This window comes from Stegostoma tigrinum, chromosome 19 (genome assembly GCF_030684315.1).
Source record: "Stegostoma tigrinum isolate sSteTig4 chromosome 19, sSteTig4.hap1, whole genome shotgun sequence".
Lineage (NCBI taxonomy): Eukaryota > Metazoa > Chordata > Chondrichthyes > Orectolobiformes > Stegostomatidae > Stegostoma > Stegostoma tigrinum.
The window spans coordinates 47964460-47979966 of NC_081372.1; the positions used below are offsets into that span (position 1 = coordinate 47964460).

Consider the following 15507-nt stretch of genomic DNA (forward strand, 5'->3'; position numbering starts at 1 on the left):
GGGCCAGTGGGGGACAAATGGAGTTTATTTTACATAAATGTGAGGTGTTGCATTTTGGAAATGCAAATCAGGGCAGGACTTACATAGTTAATGGTAAGGTCCCGGGGAGTGTTACTGACCGAACAGACCATGGAGTCAGGTTCATAGTTCCTTGAAAGTGGAGTCCCTGGTAGACAGAATAGTGAAGGTGTCATTTGGTATGCTTGTCTTTATTGGTCACAGCATTCAGCATAGGAGTTGGGAGGTCATGTTGTGGTTGTACAGGACATTGGTTAGGCCATTACTGGAATGCTGCATGCAATTCAAGTCTCTCCATAATAAAAAGAATGTTGTGAAACTTGAAAGGGCTCAGAAAAGATTGACAAGGATGTTGCCAGTAGTCAAGGGTTTGAACTATAAGGACAGGCTGAATAGATTGGGGCTATTTTCCCTGGAGCATCTGAGGTTGAGGGCTGGCCTTATACAGGTTTATAAAATCACAAGGGGAATGGATAGGGCGAATAAACAGGGTCTTTTTCTCAGAATGGGGGAGTTTAAACCAGAGGGCATAGGTTCAAAGTGAGAGGGGAAAGATTTAAAAAGGGAGCTAAGGGGCATTTTATTTTCCATACAGAGGGTGCATGTATGGAATGAGCTGCCAGAGAAAGTGGTGGAGGCTGGTACAATTACAACATTTAAAAGGCATCTGGATGGGTATATTAATAAGAAAGGTTTACGGTGATATAGGCCAAATAATGGCAAATGGGGCTATATGTTTCCATGCTATATATCGCTATGACTCTATTTTGGATTTTAAATTAGTGGTTTGTAGATTTTGGTCTGTGTAAAAGGCAGTTTAATAATTAACTTGTTGGCCTTTCTGGAGTCATAATTTTAAACCAATATGTGGCAGAGAGCTGATCACCACCCTTCTGAAGTGATAATGGGAATCTGTTTGCATTCAGAGTGCTTTATTGTAAGAGTGCAATTATTGAGAGGCATTAGCTTTTTTGGTTTTAAATAATAAAAAACTGCTTTCTGCTGAGGAAAATCTCAGGTTGCAGGAGGCATGCAGGGTCTGACCAGGCTCAGATTAAGAACAGTTTCTTCTGGAGAAATTAGCTTGGAACAGTTAGGAAATAAATACTTCAATACAAAGGCTTTAGCTTGAAAATATCAGACTCAAAGTTTTTGGTTGGAAACTCAAAGGGTTGTGGACAAGATTTACTAGGATGCTGCCTAGTTCTGGAGGGTTTTAGATATGAGAGATTGGATAAACATGGATTGTTTTCACTTAAAAGACTGAGAGGCAATCTGACAGAGGTCTACAAAATTATAAGAGGCATTGATAAGATGGATAATCAGATGTTTTTTTTCCCCCCAGGGTAGAAAGGTCAACTACAAGAGGGCACAGATTCAAGGTGAGAAGGGTAAAGTTTAGGGGAGAAGTGAAGGAAAAATTTTTCACACAGAGAGTGGTTGATGCCTGGAACACACTGACAGAGATGGCGGTGGAAGCAGACACGTTAGCAATGTTTAAGGTGCATCTTGGCAGACACATAAACGGGAAGTGAACATAAGGACAAAAACCACGTATAGCCAATGAGAAGCAGGTGTAAATAAAGATTCTGAATCAGTGCAGGCTTGGTGGGCCAAAGGGCCTGTTCCTGTGCTGGATTGTTCTTTGTAAAATTATGCTATTGGGATTGATGGGGTTTTTGTCTCATATTTAGAAATCTTTCCAACTGTGTTACATGTAACCATCACAGCTTGTTCTATTTATTTTCACTTCTTTGGGTTAATAAATTCTGTTTCATTGTTAAAACCAGATTGTTATGTTTCAGTAAAACATTACCATAGTAAATTAGAAAACTGTGATCTACCAATCTAGATTTCAGACTGGGATATGACTTGTCCACGAGTAATGTCAACCTTGATCATAATGTCAAATTTCACAAACAGATACTGAAGCAGAATTTGCTCATTGTTTGAACAGGAACGTTACAGTAGGTTGCAAAGGAACCTGAAAGAGAATGGTGAGCAAGAAAAGTAAAATTGAACTATTTGATACATATAAAGTCACCTGCTTTTATGGCACTTTCGTGTTTCATTGTTTCAAATATTTGGTTTCAGGGCACTTTTTTTTCTGCCCCATTTCTAAACCAAATTTCAAGATACTTTCTTTGTTACTCTCTTGATTCTAATTCTACTTGTAATTATTTCCTACATTGCATTTACCCATCTCCCTCAAACAAAAAAGAACAAAGAACAGTACAGCACAAGAGACAGCCTTTTGGCTCACCAAACCTGCACTGACACATGACACCTTTCTAAACTAAAAACATTTTGCCTCCACAAGACCCATATCCTTTTATTCCCTGCCTATTCATGTATCTGTCAAGACACCTCTTATATATTTCTGAAGAAGGCCCTAGGCCCGAAACGTCAGCCTTCCTGCTCCTCTGATGCTGCTTGGCCTGCTATGTTCATCTAGCTCTATACTGTGTTATCTTAAATATTGCCGCTATGTCTTCTGCTGCCACCTCCTCTGGCAGCAAATTCCAGGCACCTACCACACCCTTTGTAAAAAAAAAGTGCCTCTCATAACTCCATCAAACTTGCCCCCTTCAGCTTAAACCTATTTCTCCTGGTAAATGACATTTCCACCCTGGGAAAAAAGATTCCCACTATCCATTCCATTCATACCTCTCATAATTTTGTAAACTTCCATCAGGTTGATATCTCAATGCAATTTAGAATAATTGTATGATAAAGCTCAATTGAAGCTATCACCTCTCAGCAAAGCACATCTGAATAAATCAATAATATTTATCTATATATTTATAAAATTGTGCATGACTTGAGTTAACAATGATTTTTTGTGTGTTCCCGGAGAACTTTGCAGATTTTAATATCTACAAAATCCAGCTCATCCACAAGTCTTTTCTGGTCCAAATGCGAAGTAATCATCTCTCTCATTTCACAGCCCTCCTGTTACATTGTTGGACCTTTTCCACTGCCCTAATTCCATGTTTCTCAGTTCCATGTTTCGGATTATATACAAGGGTTTCAACTGTTCGTAATCCAATAAATATCTTTGCTTGTCATCATATTGAACAAGTATGAACAGCAAAAAGTACAGACATGATAAGCTGGCTGGCCGCCGTCATATTCTTTCTGTATTTTTAAATGATTGAAAATTTTAAATTTAATTTGTAAAACTGTTTGAAGCATGTTCAACCCAAATTTAAATGGACAGTATCACCACCAACAAATTCAATGCATTTTTGAATTTTAAGTGCAGTTGAATACCTCTACTCAGACATTGTATGATTCAGCATATCAAGTTACTGCCAACTCATTCTCAATGCACGGAATTGAAATAAATCAAACCTCTTATTTTTGCTGCAGTTATGTTGAAGCATACATGTACACACACTGATACAGTATCTCAGATGATGGTTCAAGTGTTATCAGCATTTCCACTACTCAGTACATGAAGTATACTCTGAAAGTAATGTCTCTCGTCAGTACTAACTGCATTGGGACTTAGCACCCAATTGAAGCAGTGTGGCACCTCCTAAAGACATATCATGTTCAAGGTTAGTAACCAGAGACAAAAACGTACAAGGGGATTGCTAAAACAATGAGAGGCAACCAGAGGGAAAACTACTTTGTGTAACAAGAATTTAAGATCATAAGAAACAAGAACAGGATTATGCCATTCAAAAAGATCATGGGTGGTCCAACTGTAGAATCAACTCCACTTTTTACCTGCTATCAACACCCACTAAAATAACTCACAAAATTCCCAGGTGGATTAAAAAATTACTAACAGACACTTGAACATATTCATTTACCTTGCCTTTATTTATCTATTGAGCCCTCTCAGGTACAGAATTTCTAACAGGGAAGTTTCTCATCTCCATCCTCAAGGGGATAACATTTATGTGTAAACTGTGGCCCTAGTACTAGCTTTCTACAGAAGGGGATGCTTTCTTTCAGCAGCTATCCTGTCAAGTTTTCTCACCGTCTTTCATTGTGCAAAAGGATCAACACTCAATCTTCCAAACTTGAGCAAAGGGCCAACTTTTCCATAGAAGACAACTCTTTCGGGCTTGGAATCAGCTTAGTGAAGTTCGTCTGAACTGCTTTCACTGAAAGTAAGGAGATTAAGTACCCTTAGTACCCTTACCCTTAAAAATCTAACTATTTCAGGCTTGAGTATACTGAGTAAACCAGTCTCTACAGCCTTCCATGCTCAAGAATTCCACTGAGAAGAAATTCTCCCTCATCTTTATATAAGCTGAGTGACCACTTACTCAGATTATGCCTTCTGCTCCTAGGCTTTTCAAAATGGAAAAAACTCCTGATCTACCCTGTCAAGCCCCTGAGGAACATATACTTTTCATTATGATAGCCTCTGTTTCTTCTAAACTACACTGAGTACAGACCTAAACAATTCAAATTCTCCTAAGACAATCTCCCCATACCAGGATGAGACCAGTTAACTTGCTCTGGACAGCCTCCAATACTAGTATATCTTGTCTTAGTTCAGGGGACCAAAATTATTCACAGCATTCCAGGTGTGATCTAACTAGTGTCTTGTATGGTTTGAGTAAGATTTGTCCTTGCTTATACTCCACTCCCCTTGCCGCTGGGTTGCATAGTGGCTCAGTGATTAGCATAGCCGCCCCACAGGGTCAAGGATCCAGGTTCGATTCCATCTTCAGAAAACCGTGTCTCACTCAGAACGGGCTCTCTCCTCCGTGACTCTATGAAGCTTACTGGTTGAAAACTGAATTCAAGGTGGAATGTGAACCCATGTCGCCAGAACATCAGCCCAAATTTCTGGATTACTAGTCCAGTGAGATTACCACTACATCACATCCACCTCTTCACTCTAATGAATTCAAAGTCTTGTAAGGACACTGCAAGCCAACACATTCCCACAGTACATACACTGTTTTTTTAAGCATCTCATTTTCTTATCTTAACTGACTGTTCCTGCCAATCAACACGCCTACCCCTGCTTTTTGTGATTTATAAACAGAACTTGCAAATACCTCTGCACTGTAGCTTTCTGCAGTTGTTATCGAAGTAAATAATATTCAGCTCCTCTATTCTTCCTGCCAAAATCCATAGCTTCACATCATATTCCAATCACAAAGTTTTGGTCCACTGACTTAACCTTTTATATTCGTTTGTTGACTTCTTGTGTCACCTTAACTACTTGCCTTCCTACCTTGTGTCATCTGCAAACTTGGCTATAGTGCATTCATTTCCCTCATCGAAATGATTATTGCATTTTGTCAATAACTGTAACTCAGGCACTGATCCCTGTGACACTGCGCTAGTCACAGGCGAGCATCATGAAAACATCCCCAGTATCCCAACGTCTGTCTTTTATTAGCTAGCCAATCCTTTGTCCTTACTAATATATTCCTCCAAACATGATGTGCTCTTATCTTAAGAAGTAGCCTAATGTAAGGTACATTATGAAATGCCTTGTCGAAATCCAAGTATATTACATCCACTGCTTTCCCTTTATTTATCCTGCAATAGGGTTAGGGTTCTCAAAGAACTATAGTAAATTTCTCAGGCATGGCTGCCCCTTCATGAAACCACGTTGACACTTTATAATAAACTAATATATTCCAAATAACAGATGTTAAGCTAACTTGCCAATAGACTATTTTTATGTCTTCCTTCCTTTTTGAATAAAGGCGTTACGTTCGCAACTTTTCTAATCACTCTTCCAGAATATAAGGATTTTTGGAAGATTACCAGTTGTGCATCCTCTATCTTTAATAGCTACTTTAATAAATATCCGAAGATGCTCTCCATCAGGTCTTGACAACTTTCTGGCTGTTAGCTTCCTTAGTACATTTTCTTTCGTGATGGTTATTGGATTTATTTCATTTCCCCCTTTTTCTCCTTGATCATTCAGTATTTTTGGAACATTATTAGTGTCTTCTACGGTGAAGATTGGTGCAAAGTATTTATTCAACTCCTCTACCATGTCCCAGTTCCACATTAGTATTACTTCCCCAGCCTCTTCCACTTAGGGAGCTGTGCTCACTTTGGCCTTTCTCTTCCTTTTAGTATATTAAAAATAAACTTGATGTCAAGTTTAATACTTCTTGCAAGTTAGCTTTCAGGTTTATTTAATCCCTCATTTTTATGTTGGTCACTTCTTGCAGTTTTCTAAACTTTCCCAAATCTCTGGCCTACCACTAATCTTTGCCATATTATATTTCTGCTTTCAATCTGATGCTATCCTTAAAACCCCTACGCTTGGCTAATTCCCTTCCTGGAACCCTCCTTTATCACTGCAATGTGTTTTTCAACTGATGAACTATATTCTTAAAAGTATACTCAGGTTTTCTCTGCTAAACTTCTTTTCTAGTCCACAACAACTGATTCTGCCCTTATTTCTTTGTAATTACCCTTAGATTTAACATAGCTGTTTCTGACCCAAGTTCTCCCTTTCAAATTAAATTCTAAATTCTACCATGTATGGTTACTGTTTTCTAGGAGATCCTTTACTCTGAGATAATTTAATAAACCTGTCATTATACATCAAATCTAAAACAGCCTGATCCCTAGTTAGACCCGCAACATATTGTTCAGGGAAACTGTCCAAATATGCTCTGAATTCTTCCTCCTGGTTACCTCTGCAAATCTAACATTGCAACCCACATGCAGATTAAATTCACCCAGAGTGGCATGGTGGATCAGTGGTTATCAGTGCTGCCTCACAGCACCAGGAACCCGGATTTGATTTCAGCCTCAGGTGACTGTGCAAACTCCACACATTTTCCACGTGTCTGCGTGGTTTTCCACTGGGTGCTCCAGTTTCCTCCCGCAGTCCAAAGATATGGATGGGTGCTAAATTGTCTATAGTCTTCAAGGACGTGTAGCCTAGGTAGTTTAGCTATGACGAATGCAGGGAAGCGGTCTATGGGACACTATGGAGAGTTAGTGCCGACTTAATGGGCCAAATGGCCTCATTGGGGATTCTATGATTGATATACTACCTTTTTTACATAGTCATTAGCTCCTGATTTATTCTCAGTCCTGTTATATTGCTACTGTTAAGAGGCCAAAATATTACTCCTGTCAATGTCTTCTCCTCCTTGATATTTCTTACCTCCATCCTCATTTGGATTCTACATTTTCTAATCCAAGATCATTTCTTGCTTTTGCATCTATTCCATCCTATACCAACAATGCTACCCCACCACCCTTTCCCTCCTGCCTCTCCTTTTGAAAAGACATTTATCCCATAATACACAGTTCCCTATACTAACTTCTTTGTAACCATATCTCCACAGTGGCTGCAAGGCCATACCCAATAAATTCTATTTGTGCCATTAACTCATTTATTTTGTTCAAAATACTATGTGCATTCAAGCGTGGAACCATCAGTTTTGCTAATCACTTTTGTCCCTTTGACCCTATTTGCTGATGTTTTTCTACGTTTGTACACTTATCCCTCCTGTTGCATGCTGGACATCATTAATGTCTGCCCTGTAATGTGGCTACATCATTTGTTTTACAAGCCTACAGTTCACAATACCAGGCCTCAAATAATGTTTCCTGTTTGGTTACAGAAAGAACCCCAAGAAACTGTTCAAAATACAATGTTCATCCCCAGGCAATTTTTGTCTATTGCTTTCAACTAATATGAAGAGTGAAGTCTCCCCAATTTTGAGTGACTGTTATAAACTCTATTACTTCTTGATTTACAATGCACCCTTCAGTTTAACCCTTATGTACTCCCAATGACTTCTTTCTTTCACCATTTCTTATCTCCATCCAAACTGATTTTACATCTTGATCCTCTGAATCAAGATCAATTCTCACAACTGCACTGATTTCATTATTTATTAAAAGAGTTATCCAATTCCTCACCCTCCTTCCTGACTTTCCAAAGTGTTGAACATCCTCAAATATTTAGGTTCCAGCCAGTCATTTTGCAACCACATTTCTACAATGGCAATCAAATTATACTCAGTCATTTGTATTTGTATTATTAATTTGTCCATTCAGTGCACATTTAGAGAAATAATTTTCAATCTGCCTTTTCACCATTTATATCCACAACTATATTTGCATGTGAATTCACATTAGCCAAAAAAAATCATCTTGCCAGTATACTCCTATATTTGTGTTCTATTCCACTTGACACACTCTAGTCATCATTATCAAAGCTGCAATCCTGCATCACTGTTTCACCCTTTTTTTAACCTTCTAAGTTTACCCTCACGTGAACCTTTCTCGCACTTCACTGTCACACACTAAGATTATATTTCAGTACTACAGCAATTCTGTTTTCCATCTTATGACGGGCAAGATGTTATGTGCCATATGTGTTTTGTATTTAATATTTCTACATTATAGTACTGAAAATTAACATCATGGAATAACTTCTCATCACTATGCCAGGCACAGTGGCCTGTTGTTTGACAAATATGTCACCTCTCTGTATCAGGAATTTTAAAGCGATTCAATTAGAAGGTGAAACTCCTAAGCTGGGGCTGATGACTGTAATATTGTGGCTATGGAAAGATGGTTTATTGATATTTTTGAATCAACCTGATCAGAGACGTCATTACACACCTGTGGAGCTGATAGAACCTAAAATTGATCAACGATGGAGCCCCACGTGAACTCGAAATCGTGTGGCAGGAAAAAGAGGGCTCCCTGTCAGTTACTGGCGATGCAGCCACAACTCGAGTGCCAGGCTCTGCGGCCTCGCTTGTCTCGGAACCGGCCGGAGTGGGGATATGGAGCGGCTTAGACTGACTGAGCGTAGACAGGGGGCCCGAAAGAAGGAGGAGAAGCTGCTGCCTCACCTGATAGTTCAGCAATTCGCCCACATCCATATCAGCACTGTCGCAAGAAGCTAAAATGTCCCCCCACCGCTCAGGTCCCTGCCACACTGCCGTATGTCCCAAACGGTCGTAAATGACCGCCAATTGTCGTAAAGGCTCCAAGTTCAGCCAGGAATGATCTTAGAAAGTCTCAGGTTAAAACCATCGTACGGTTTTTAACACTTTCTTTGCTAATGAAACTTCACTGATGTGTCTTTCCGAAGGGAAATTTAGCATTGATTTTAGTGAGCTCTTCAAACAAATAAAAATCTGAAATAGATTTAAAAGCAGAACTTTTCTTGTACTGAGATAGTAGGAACTGCAGATGCTGGAGAATCTGAGATAACAAGGTGTAGAGCTGGATGAACACAGCAAGCCAAGCAGCATCAGAGGAGCAGGAAAGCTGACGTTTCAGGTGGGAACCCTTCTTCAGAAAGGTTTAGACCCGAAACATCAGCTTTCCTGCTCCTCTGATGCTGCTTGGCCTGCTGTGTTCATCCAGCTCTATACCTTGTTATCTCAGATTCTCCAGCAGCGGCAGTTCCTACTATCTCTATAACATATATGTGTTTAGTTTTCCCAAGCAGAGAAAACTAGTTCATAAACAGTGAACACTTATTAAAAATTGAAAGAAATATAAGAACTGTTTCAACTGAAGGTTGTGTTTTGGGTCCTTAATCTTGAGGAACTATAGAGCCTGCTTTGCCATGTGGCATGATGGACCAGTAGACCTAGGAGACAACGGTTCTGTCAGAATCCTGAATGGGGAAAGGTGAGGAATAAGGTTTGCTGTAACAGTATGGGTGGCATAAATGATTAAGAATGATCATTGAAAGTGAACACTAGTGGGTTGGAGGTGAAGACAAGGTGGACTATATTGTAGTTCATTATAAGAGATAGTAAGAACTGCAGATGCCGGAGTCAGCGATAACACAGTGTGGAGCTGGAGGAACACAGCAGGCCAGGCATCATCTGAGGAGCAGGAAAGTTGATTGGGACCCTTCCTCATTTCGCCTTTTACCAAAGTTGTAACCTATGTTATTAACAGTCTTCATCTGTCAAGACTCTGTTTATTGATCAGTTTAAGGTTTGCATCTGTTAGTGTGTGTATTTCTTAGCTGGTTCCTGGGTACTTAAATGTTACAATTAAGTTTTAAAATATCTAAATTTTCTAATTGTCTTTCTATAATTGGAAAGCAACAGAGTGATGCAGACAAACCTCACTGAACAAAAGCAGTCAGCCAGGAATGAGGGACAGCATTGAGTGGAAAGTGGAGGACAGCATAAGAGAGAAATCTGGGATGGGAACACCATGAGTGGAAATACATGGGATGTATGGAAAGGGGTTTAGGGATGGCATAGGAAGTAGGACTGGGATCAGGTATGTAATGGGGATGATATTAGAAGAATAATAGGAATAATCAGAAAGAACTCCAAAGGTGTCAGATGATGCATTTTGGGAGATCAAATGCAAGATAAAATTATACAGTTAATGCCAGGGCCTTTAGGAACACTGATATATGGAGGGATCTTGGGTTGCAAGTCTATAGCTGCCGAAAGTGGCAACACAAATGTAAGGATTGGAGATTCCTTCCCTAAAGGGTGTTAGTGAACCAGATAGGTTTTTCCCAACAATTGATAATGGATTCATAGTGATCATTAGACTTAATTCCAGATTTTTATTGAATTCAAATTCCATCATCTGCCGTGGCAGGATTCAAACCGAGGTCCCCAGAACATTAGCTGGATCTCTGGATTAACAATGCAGCAATAATACTACTAGGCCATCACATGCCCTAATTGATCTCTATAGTTTTATTTTCATTCATTTACAGGATGAGGGCATCACTGGGTTTTTTCCCCCAAGAATTGACAATGGATTCATGTTCATCTCAGGATTCTTAGTTTAGATTTTGTTTTAATTGAATTCAAATTGCACCATTTGCTGTGGCAGGATTTGAACACAGGTCCTCAGAACAGTATCTCAGTATTGCTGGATTGTTAATCCAGAGACAGTACCACGAGGCCATTTCCTCCCCAATAGTTGTCAATTCAATTTTTTTCTTTCATGAATATCAAATCTTGCCTTATTTGCATAATATTAGTCACTTCAGCCTGTGGCAGTGACTTCCACATTTTCACCTCTCTTGGTCATGTGTACTAAATTTCTGATCGTTTTGAACTGAAACCATGCTAATCTAATGATGCTTGATCTGTTTTCTCCATCCGTTGTAAATGTGGCAGTATAAATATTTTAGTCATTAACGTCACAGGTATATCCTGCTGGGCACATATGTGAATTACATGCTTACTTGGAAACTGCATCCTCTTATGACTTTCTGACCTCTTAATATAAAACAATTGTCTTCATAGAGCAGAACCAAAATCTGGCTCCATATAAAAATTCCTATTCCTCAATGGTAGTAGACATTTTTTACATTTGATGATATCATTCGTAATTCCCTGTCACATGGCAGAGATAGGCTTCCTTTCATGAGATAGAATTGTGGTTCAGGGCATCAGCATTGTCGTCACCTTGATCAGATCTGTACTTTATCTATTGATGAAAGGGGAAATGCAATTGTGCTTGATGGGTTTTCTGTTCCTGCTGCCCATAGGGGCAATATCACTGAAATTGACCAATTACTGTTGCAATTTCAGCACCATTTTGATACATCTCTTGGATATGATCAGCTTTGGGAGGAAGGACAGCAAAAATGTGGATCTGTTTCACTTGTTTCTTCAACATGACACTTGCATATTCAATAACACCAACTCATCTGTACGCTAGTAGCTTCCCTCCTGTTCTAAGTAATCCTGTCTTTTCCCATTATCTTGATAATGTGATTACGTGCCCCAAAGAAGGACAGCTAGGGCTTGTTACAGATAAGCGTTCTCAGCTCCATCTGGACATTTCACCCCTGATTGCATCAGTTAAGCGAATTTTCAACTGAGTGTCCCTGTTGGTTTGAAGGAAGGAGGACAATTCTGTCAAGCAAACTTACAGGTTCCAGGGATACCGAGACCATAACCTCTCCTTCAGACTGCCTTTATCTGTAAAATATAAGTTGTGGATGCAATTGTGAACTCTTTTTGACATTAATACTGAATCATAGAATTGTTATGGTACAGAAGGAGGCCCTTTGGTCCATCATGTCTACACTAACTTTTCAAATGAGCATCATTACCTCAAGCCAATCTTCTGCCTTTTACTCATATCACTGCACACCATTTCTATACAAACAATCATCCAACACTCTCTTGAATGTCTCAACTAAATTTGCCTTCACCACACTTCCAGGTACTGCCTTCCATATCCTAATTACTTGCTGAGTGAAACAGTATTTTTCTCACATCACCCTTGCTTTTTTTTGTACATCGCTTTAAAACTATTCCCTCTTGTTCTTGAGATAGTAGGAACTGCAGGTGCTGTAGAATCTGAGATAACAAGGTGCAGATCTGGATATACACAGCAGGCCAAGCAGCATCAGAGGATCAGGAAAGCTGATGTTTTGGGCCTCGACCCTTCTTCAGAAGCGACAGCTTTCCTGCCCCTCTGATGCTGCTTGGCTTGCTGTGTTCATCCAGCTCTACATCTTGTTGTCCCTCTTGTTTGTGTTCCTTTTATGAACAGAAATGGCTTCTCTCTATCTACTCTCTCTAATTTGGTCATATTTTTTGAAAACCTTGATTAAATTTCCTCTCAGCCTTCTTCTCTCCAAAGAGCATAGTCTCAACTTCTTCAGCCTATCTTCATAACTGAAAATTCCTCATTCCTGGAGTCATTCTTGTGAATTGTTTCTGAATATTTTCCAATGTATTCTCATGTTTCCTGCAATGTAATGCCCACACTGTTAAACGAGTGTCTTGTACAAGTTCAACATCAACTCCTTTTACTGTGTGCTATTTTTAATAAAGGCTAGGGCACTGTATGCTTTATTACTGCTCTCTCCACTTGTCCTTCAATGATTCTTATACATATACACAGAGGTCCCTCTGCTCCTGCACCCTCTTTAGAATCGTACCCCCAATTTTACATTATCTTTCAATGATATTCCTACCAAAATATACTTCTCTGTATTGAACCTCATCTACCACCAATTAACCCACTCCATCAAACTGGTTAATGTCCTTTTGGAGCTCCAGACTATCCTCCTCACGGTTTACAATTTTTCTGAGTTTTGTGTCACCTGCAAACTTTGAAATTGTCCCCTGCACACCAAGATCCAGATCATTAATATGTTAGGGTGACATGGTGGCACAGTGGTTAGCAGTGCTTCCTCACAGTGCCAGGGACCTAAGTTCAATTCCAGCCTTGGATGACAGCCTGTGTAGGTTTCTGCCAGTGCTCTGGTTTCCTACCACAGTATGTAAAATTGGCCTGTAGCATGCAGGCTAGATGCATTAGCCATGAGGTGTCATCAGTTGCAGTGGCGGTGATGGGTCTGGGCAGGATGCTGTTTGGAGGGTAGATGCAGACTTAATGGGCCAATAGTCCTCTAGCTGCATTGTAGGGATTCTATAATGTCAGGAAAAATGAGGGCCCCAATACTGACCTCTGAGGAGCTTCACCATAAATATTCTTCCTGCCCAAAATATACCCATTTACCATTCTCCATTTCTTAATGCTCTGCCAATTTTGTATGCACATTGTTACTGTTCCTTTTATACCATGACTTTTCCTCAGAAGTTTGTCATGCGATACTGGATAAAATAACTTCTGCAAATCCATGTATATTACATCAACAACATGACCCTCATTAACCCTTAGTTAGTTGAACACAATTTCCCCTCTACAAATTAGTGTTGATGCTTCCTAATCAACACCCCTTTTTTCACGTGATAACAAATTCCATCCCAAATCATTGTTTCTGGCAACGTCTTCACCACCGATGTTAAACTGGCTGACCTATAATTGCTGGGATTATCCTTACAACTTTTCTTAAACAATGATGTAAAATTCACAATTATCCATTCTTCTGCTACCTCATCCAAGTTGAGAGAAGACTGAAGATGATTGCCAGTTTCCCCCTGATATCTACCAATACTTCCTTCAAAATCCTTGGATGCACCTTATCCAGTTTTCTAAAGAAGGGTCCTGAACCGAAACATCAGCTTTCCTGCTCCTCTGATGCTGCCTGGCCTGCTATGCTCTTCTACCTCCACACTGTGTTATCTCTTACTCCAGCATTGGCAATTCTTACTATCTCTCATCCAGTCCTGTGCCTTGTCAACTTTAAGTACTGGCTGATTATCCAAGACTTCTTTATTCATTAGAACCCTTCTAGTGACAAAGTTTCCTCTTCTGTTACCATGGCTTAGGCAGCATCATCTTCTTTTGGAAAAGGAGGTAGAAAATTATTAATTTAGCACCTCTGCTATGCCCCCTTTTTGGTCTCTAATTAGCCCTATTATTCCTGTAACAACTCTCTCACTATTTAAACGCCTATAGAGAATTTTGGGATTCCCTTTTGTGAAATGTGCTTGTTAGTCTAATATCTTGCCATGGTATTTCACTATGACATTTTCCAAGTAGATGTTAAATCAAGGTTGCGAACCTACTCTTTTACTGAGGCGCCTGGAGAATGCAATGAATATTTATGCATTGCCGATCTAACATTCAGCTGAAGAATCTCTTGACATTTCCAGTCTTCCTCCAAATCTAACCAACTTCCTTCCCGTCAGTAAATAGAATGTTTTCTCTTTGTTTTTTTTTCTGCTGAGCTCAGAGAGGACACATAAGAAAGGAAAGGGAGCCCTTTTCTTTTTTTCAAATTTAACATCAACTTTATCCTTCGAAGCCCGTAAGTCCACCAGAGTAAGGTTGCGTGAGCCTCCTTCATTGACCTGACCAATTTCAGTCACTATACCATACAGCTCATCTTTGCCCAAGTACTTTTCCATCTCTGCAGACATGATTAATGCTACTGAAAGTTACGAGACATTTAGATATGACGTTGTCAGGCCTGTAAGGTGATGCGGCTGCTCTGGATTGTGTCGGCCACATGGAAACCTGTTTGATGCATGCACTGTGAAATCCTGCTGACTGCAGCAAAATATTGGAAACCAAATCCACACAACGTATAAAGTTCTGGGGAAGGGTCACCGGACCGGAAATGTTAACTCTGATTTCTCTTCACAGATGCTCCCAGACCTGCTTAGCTTTTCCAGCAATTTCTGTTTTTGTTTCTGAACATATGAAGGTCTGGTTCTATGATGCTTTATTGCCCTGACATCAAAAAATTTGAGATTTATTTTAATGCTATGGAAAACATTTAAGTTCACTGGAGTTCATCTCCAGATCTGAGCTGTTCTGAACTGGCCCTTGCATACCCAAAGCACTGGTACCACATTCCAGCCAGAATCACTCTTTAATCCCAGAGCTGGCAGGGTTACATGACCTAACAAACAGCCACCTCACAGCTACCACTTGGTCCAACATCCAGGCCCATGAAGGGAACCCTATAGCTATAAAGAATCGAGGGACAATGCGACACCCCACTACACATACAAGCTGTTTTCTCTGCTACACCATTATTATTTTCAATTATACCATGAGCAATATTATGAAGGATTTCCTAATAATGCACTTTCTAGCACCAGCAAGGTTGCTTTGGAGTTGTTAAGGAGTTGGAAGAACAGCCCAGAG

The 15507-nt window shown here is 39.8% G+C and overlaps 1 protein-coding gene across 1 annotated transcript in view; it reads right to left on the reverse strand.

Annotated features, from left to right (window-relative positions):
* Positions 1 to 8943, reverse strand: part of ctnnbl1 (catenin, beta like 1) — a 157140-nt gene extending 148197 nt beyond the window's left edge. The window contains exon 1 of the mRNA XM_048550467.2: positions 8841 to 8943. Coding sequence (XP_048406424.1) covers positions 8841 to 8870 — 30 coding nt within the window. The 5' untranslated portion in view covers positions 8871 to 8943. The remainder of the gene's footprint in view (positions 1 to 8840) is intronic.
* Between the last annotated feature and the right edge of the window lie 6564 nt (positions 8944 to 15507).